This window comes from Balaenoptera musculus, chromosome 8 (assembly GCF_009873245.2).
Source record: "Balaenoptera musculus isolate JJ_BM4_2016_0621 chromosome 8, mBalMus1.pri.v3, whole genome shotgun sequence".
Classification (NCBI taxonomy): Eukaryota; Metazoa; Chordata; class Mammalia; order Artiodactyla; family Balaenopteridae; genus Balaenoptera; species Balaenoptera musculus.
In genome coordinates this window covers 103,831,381-103,837,380 of record NC_045792.1, presented here as the reverse complement: position 1 = coordinate 103,837,380, position 6,000 = coordinate 103,831,381, and the positions used below count along the sequence as shown (strand labels likewise).

The window sequence follows — 6,000 nt, the reverse complement described above, 5'->3', positions numbered from 1 at the left end:
GGCCAGGGCTCGAACCCGTGTCCCCTGCATTGGCAGGCAGACTCTCAACCACTGCGCCACCAGGGAAGGCCCCCCCCCCCCGTTGATTTTGAGTGAAGTGGCCGCGGCATGAAGTGGGGACGAGGCTGGACAGATCTTGTGTCACAATGAGAGGCGCAGAAGCCTAAGGCTTGCTCGTTGGTAAGAAATCACCAGTTTATTGAATGAAAAATCCAACATCCTCTTAGTCCCTCCCACCCCGCCCCTCTCTCCGGCTGAGTGAGCAGCACAGCCCCAGGAACGCTCTGGACAGCAGGGCTGAGCCGGGGGAAGGGCTGCAGGAGTTTGGGGGAGGTATGGAGAATGAGAAAAACGCTTTTCAAAATGAAGTTCTGTGCAAAAACTTCTAGAAAGGGTGAGAGAGCCACGGCAAAGCTCCGGAGGCGCTGGCAGGCTGGGAGGGCTGCAGCTGGAGCTCCACCCACGCGCTCCGCGTCTCCCCAGAAGGCCAAGACCGATGGTGCGGGCTGAGGAGGGGCTCAGGCCCCCCGAGGCCGTGGAGAGAGGGAGGCTTGGCTAGGAGGATGGGGCCTGCCCAGGCCAGGGGTCCAGGTGAGGAGGGGAGGACAGACCGGGGAAAGGAGACGGATGGACACGGGGAGCAGGGAGCCGAAGGGACCGGGGCCACAGACGACACGTTGGATGGGGCTGCCTCCCACCTCTCCGGGTCCAGAGTTGCAGGCAGAGGCGGAGGTGTGCTAGGGGCGTGGGGGAGGAGGCTGGAGAGGAGAGCCATCAACAGGGGGAGGAGACCCAAGGACAGGGACCAGCGACCAGGTGAGTCACACGGAACCACCAAGAGACTGGCTGTGCGGACAACCAAAGAACCGCTCAGGGACATGCGCGGCACCTACAGGGGACCTGGACACGGTGAACCCTTGCACGGGCGAGACCACGGAGCCCTCTCCACCCCAGAAACCCACGCGTGGCCGCAGGAATGCTGTCCTGGGGTGAGTGGGCAGGAGGGGTCGTGCCCCGTCACCCCACAGCAGTGGGAAGTGGCCTTGGCTCTGGGGCCCACTAGAGGGGGGCCGGCTGAGTGGCATCTGGCAGCTGAGCTTTAGAAAACGAGATCCTGGGGGAGATGGGGGAGGCTGGACCCCCTGCTGTGGGCCAGGACCCTGGGTTTCCTGTTTCCGGGAAGGGAACTGGCGCCACGTGGAGAAAGAGGTTGGAAGTCAGGCGAAGGAAGGCCCGGAGGACTCAGTTCCAGACACCAGGGATGGCCGCCAAAACGCAAAATCAACGTGCCTTGGGACTGGAACAGAGGGAGAGGAGGAAAAGGAGAGAGGGAGGGCGGGGGCTGCCCAGGGATGGGACCCAGAAGGCCAGGGGAGGGGGTGGTGGTGAGGAGCAGCGTCCCCGGCGGCAGTGTCCTTCAGGACCGGGCCAGGGAGATGCAGGCCCCGGGGCCAGGAAAGGGGACGCTGGGCCTGGGCCTGCTGGCCTCCCCCTGCCTGCAGGCGGTGAGGCTGGTGGCAGTGCCAGGAGGGAGAGCAGCCAGGAGACGGTGCCCTCAGGTGGCCTTGCTGCCACTGAACAGTCCCACTGGAAAGTGCTTGACATGGGTGGGCCACTGGGCTGCCAGCTGGAAGAACTTGATGTCACTCCACTCGACTCCGTCGATAGACACTGGGGGTGACAGGGGAGGCGAGGGGGTGACCGGGGCTGCTAAGGCCATCTTCCCAGGGTCGCTGGGGAGGGCCACGGCCCCCCTGCACCCCCCCCACCACCCATGCCCCGCCCGCACCTCTCAGCATGGTCTGCTGCTGCTTGGCAGAGCAGATGAGACGGCTGATGCCTTCGATGACCTGGCTCTTAGAATCCACCTCCTTTTCTCGAGGCTTCTTGCTCAGGAAGATGGTGGGAACTGGAAAGCAAGCAGGAACCGCCTTGTCACAGCCCCTGAAAAGCGGCCACCACTCTCCCCCGTCCACTGCCCTCTCCCCCTAAGGGAAAGGAGGTGAATGGCAGACAGCCAATTCTTCCTCCCCTGCTCCCTGGCTCCAGGCTACATATCAGGATCTGCAAGCTCCTGCCCCCGTCTGGGCACTGGCTAAGCTCCTGCTCCTCTCCCTGGGCCTCGATATATTCACTGAATAACGAGGACCCAGGGCCAGATGGTCTCCGAGTCCCTTCCAGCTCGAATGCTCCGGCAGCCTGTGGGGCAGGGGGTCTGCTGCCCTGTCGGGTGCCTCCTTCCCACCAGCTCGTGCACCTGCACGGGGAGGCCGTGCGGCAGGGTTTGCATGAGCTCAGCCCCGGGACGCCCTAGGCAGGTCTCTGGGTGCCACAGCGGCTTCTGGCTGCGGGTCTGGCAAGGCCCTGCTCGCCCTCCAGGGGAGCTCTTCCAGAGAGGCGTGAACGGAAAGGCCCAGCACTTTCCAGTGGGACTGTTCAGTGGCAGCATCTGCTTTGGATGCGCCCAGAGGAGGAAGGCAGGGCCCGGCAGTGAAGGAAGCCCCTTCGTGACGGCTGGGGGGCTGCGAGCGCCCCAGAGTCACCCCGCCGGCTTCTGCAGGCGCAGAGCCAGCTGTGCGGCTTCCCGACGGGGAATGACAGCAGCGAGTGACATCCCCACGGTGGCCTGGTCGTGGCGGTTCCTGCCTCACTTCCACAGCGCACGGGACCCGCTCCCCCGCCACTGCTGGTGCTGAAGCCACCCTCTCCTCTGGGCGGGGCACTGTTCCCCTGAATTCTTAAAAAGAGCCATGCCCTTTGCTCACGAAGGCTTGGGTGGCCTCCAGGGTCGGGTGCGAGTACCCCGCTCCGTGGGGCTGCGGCAGGGGGACACGTCCTCCCCTGTCACACCATCCATCCCGGAGGGCGGTGGCCAGAAAGGCTCCCTTCTTTACAGCAGCACGAACTGCCTCAGCCCCTAAGGTGCCGATGCTCTGCAGGGAGGGACCAGTGACTCCCTGGGGACCGAGGTCTCCTCTGTGACAGAAGGAACGGCCTCGTCCCACAAGGTGAGGCGGGACCCCCATGGGACCCCAGGCTGGATCACATGATACGTGTGCTGCCTTTGTCCTCGTCCACAATCTCCCAGAAGCACATCCTGTCCCAGCCCCCGAGACGGACGGGGAGGCCTGGTGGCCCTGATGGCCTCTGGCCTCACATGTCACTTACCTTTCTTGTTCTTCTCTTTGGTGACCACGGTCATGGCCATGGTGCCGGAAAGCTGGGCCTCCCCACCGTGGGGCAGGCGGGAAACCTGCACCGAGCGGAAGACGCTCTTGAGGGTGTTCTTGGAGCTGGCGTCCCTCTTGTCACCTTCCCTCCTCCGCTCCCCAGGGTGGCCCAGCCAGTAGTCCACCTGGAGGCCAATCACATCCCCGTACGGGCTGCTGGGGCTCCTGGAGAAGGGGCGACGCGGGAGAGCGGGCTCAGTTCCCGACCACAGGGCAGACGACCGGGTGGAGAGGGCCCCGCCAGGCTCTGGGAGGGGCCGGGGGAGGCGCCCGCTAAGTGGCCCCGGGTTCCCTCCAGCCTCACAGCACTGGCTGGTGTGGGAGTGGAGAACCAGGCTGATCTGAGGACACAGCCAGGAGAGGGTGAAGACCCGAGTCCCCACGAGGGAACCGAATAAACAGTCACACGGGGACGAGGGAAGCAGAGAGGAAGGAAGCTTTACGAAGGGAGAAAGTGTGTGCATGCACACGTGCGCACACACATACACGAGGACACACACACACACGCACACCCCCCACGAGCAGAGCCGGGGCAGAACCCCGCCAAGCGTGGGAGAGGTTAAGTGGGGCAGGGGCGGGAGCACCGTGGCGGCTCCGGAGCAGCGCCGGGAGAGCTGACGGATGCCGACCTGTGGCTTTCTCCCGTTTATGGCACTTCTAGCTCAGGGATAATTTTAGCTCCAAGGGGAAAAAGAGCTGATGTTTTCTTGAAAGGAGGCGTCAGACACAATAGGTACAGGCTACAAAAGTCATCTGACGTTTCTCTTTCTGCCTGGATTCAGTGGTTCCATTAAAAAACAAGCTTAAACTGGATGGGAAAGGAGGTCGGGGTAAGGCAGGCCCCCAGGCACCCAGGAAGCCTGGACCATGAGGTCACGACGTGACCTGTGGTGGGATTTCCTCCTTTTCATGCACTTCGGCAAGTCAGCGGCAGACCCTCGATGGGAAGCGAAGGGGGAAGACAGGGCAAGGGAGGCTGAGGGCTGGGGTCTGGGCTCCCCTCCGAGAACGCTTCGTATTCTGTCACTGGGGATTCTGGAAAAGCCACTGGCCAGGGCCTACCCTCTCGGCTCCACATGGACCATCACCAGAAGACCAGCAAGGTGAGGGTAGAAGAAAGGGAACGGGGAGGGAGAAGGAGCAGGGGCTCCTTTCAGCTCTTTCCCACCTCGAAGGCTGTTCCCTGACCCCCTGTGGGACTGCCCTCCCGCCCACCCCCCACTCTGGTCAGCTCCGGGAGGCCTCCCTGCCCGCCTGATCTAAACTTTGGATATTTTACATCCTAAAGAAATTGCCGTCCCCCTTCATAGCCACCCCCCCCAACTGTTCACAACACTCTCTCTGTGGCTTTGGCCCTGCTGGGGCCCAGGAGCCTGGGCTCTGGAACAGGGTCCTGCCCGTGTCATTGGCCGCGGCAGCCTTTCAGTGATGGACAGACTGAGTGCCTGGAAGGAGGCCGCACCTCCACGGGCCAGGCACTAATGCACGCTCTAATTTCCGCCTCACAGCAAGACTGATGTGGCTATTTCACCTTTACTTTCACGGAGTTGAAAGGAGACTTAGTAACTTGCCCAAGTGACAAAGATTCTTTGCTTGACCAAACTTTAGTCAGGCTCCTGCACCTCTTCCCGGGCCCACCCGTGCGCTTCCTTGGAAAATCCAGTTCTTGCAAGGAGTGCCCGGCCCGCACTTCTGATCACCCTGGATCTGCGAGCAGGTTCCTCATCCTCTACCTTCCCTCAGGAGTGTCGGCAGCAAGGCTCCCGTCAGGTCCGTTTAGCCGGAATCAGACCCCTCCTCACTCCCGATGTGCCTCCTGGTAATTTTCCATCCGCTGCCCCCACGCTGCTCCTGGACTGTAAACCCAGCTGCTCAAGGGTTTGGAGTCAAGTCCCATCCCTCTCTCACTGCAGAATCCCATCGAGGTGGTCCCGACACCTACGGCGACTGTTCCCAGCGTGGAGAAAGCCTCTCTTGCTCTAACAAGTGTCACTGAGTGATCTGTTCTTTAACACAAGCTAACGCAGCGGACCTAACACACACCGTGACTCAAATCCGGGTGTGTGACGCCCACGCCCACACTCCCTCTACCACACTGGGCAGTCCTACAACGGGACACATGCACAGCACTTTACAGGCTACCAAGGGCCTCTCTGCCCTTTGTCTCACTCGACCTTATACCTGTGAGGCAGGCAGGACAGACGGGAGCCTGCACTTGCAGAGCTGTGTGATGACCTGCCTGGCCAGTGACCTAGCTCCACTGCTCTCGTTCCCTCCCCCGCCACCTACCGAGCTCAGTGTCACCGTCCTACACGCTGTGGCAGCAGGGAAATCAGTCGGGCTGCTGCCCCGATGGAGGGACGCGGCAGGAAAGACAGGAACCGGCGACAGGCTTACCCCACGACGGCCAGGGCGCTGCTCATGGACGGGGAGGAAGGAGGGGTGGCCATGGCGTCTCGGCTCAGGCCAGAGCTGGAGGGCGGTGACGTGGAGGGCACAGTAAGGCTGACCACGGGTGAGTCATCACCATCGCCTGCCAGCGGGACAGACAGACACAGTTGGGCAAGGGAAGCCGCCCCGACCCGCTGGTGCCAGGGAGTCGAGGTGCCCCCGTCTCGGCTGCAGCCTGCTCCCCACACCGCCCCGGCCATGGCCTCGCCCCGAGGCTCGAGCTCTGCCTTGGCCTGGGACCCCCTGGGTCTTCGCCCTCTGGCCTGTTCGACTAGGAAGGAGACGGCAAGGCACCACCCTCACCCTGTAGAGGCCAAGG

At 62.8% G+C, this 6,000-nt stretch overlaps 1 protein-coding gene across 2 annotated transcripts in view; it reads right to left on the bottom strand.

Moving 5' to 3' along the window:
- Positions 1-207: 207 nt before the first annotated feature.
- The window catches only part of PACS1 (phosphofurin acidic cluster sorting protein 1), a 130,987-nt gene continuing 125,194 nt past the window's right edge, over positions 208-6,000 (bottom strand). Inside the window, exons 21-24 of one of the 2 annotated variants that reach the window (XM_036860113.1) lie at positions 5,628-5,763; positions 3,169-3,395; positions 1,790-1,909; positions 208-1,671 (exon numbers count right to left, since the gene is read on the bottom strand). In XM_036860113.1, coding sequence (XP_036716008.1) covers positions 1,556-1,671; positions 1,790-1,909; positions 3,169-3,395; positions 5,628-5,763 — 599 coding nt within the window. In that variant the 3' untranslated portion in view covers positions 208-1,555. The remainder of the gene's footprint in view (positions 1,672-1,789; positions 1,910-3,168; positions 3,396-5,627; positions 5,764-6,000) is intronic. The other variant, XM_036860114.1, reaches the window with a different exon arrangement.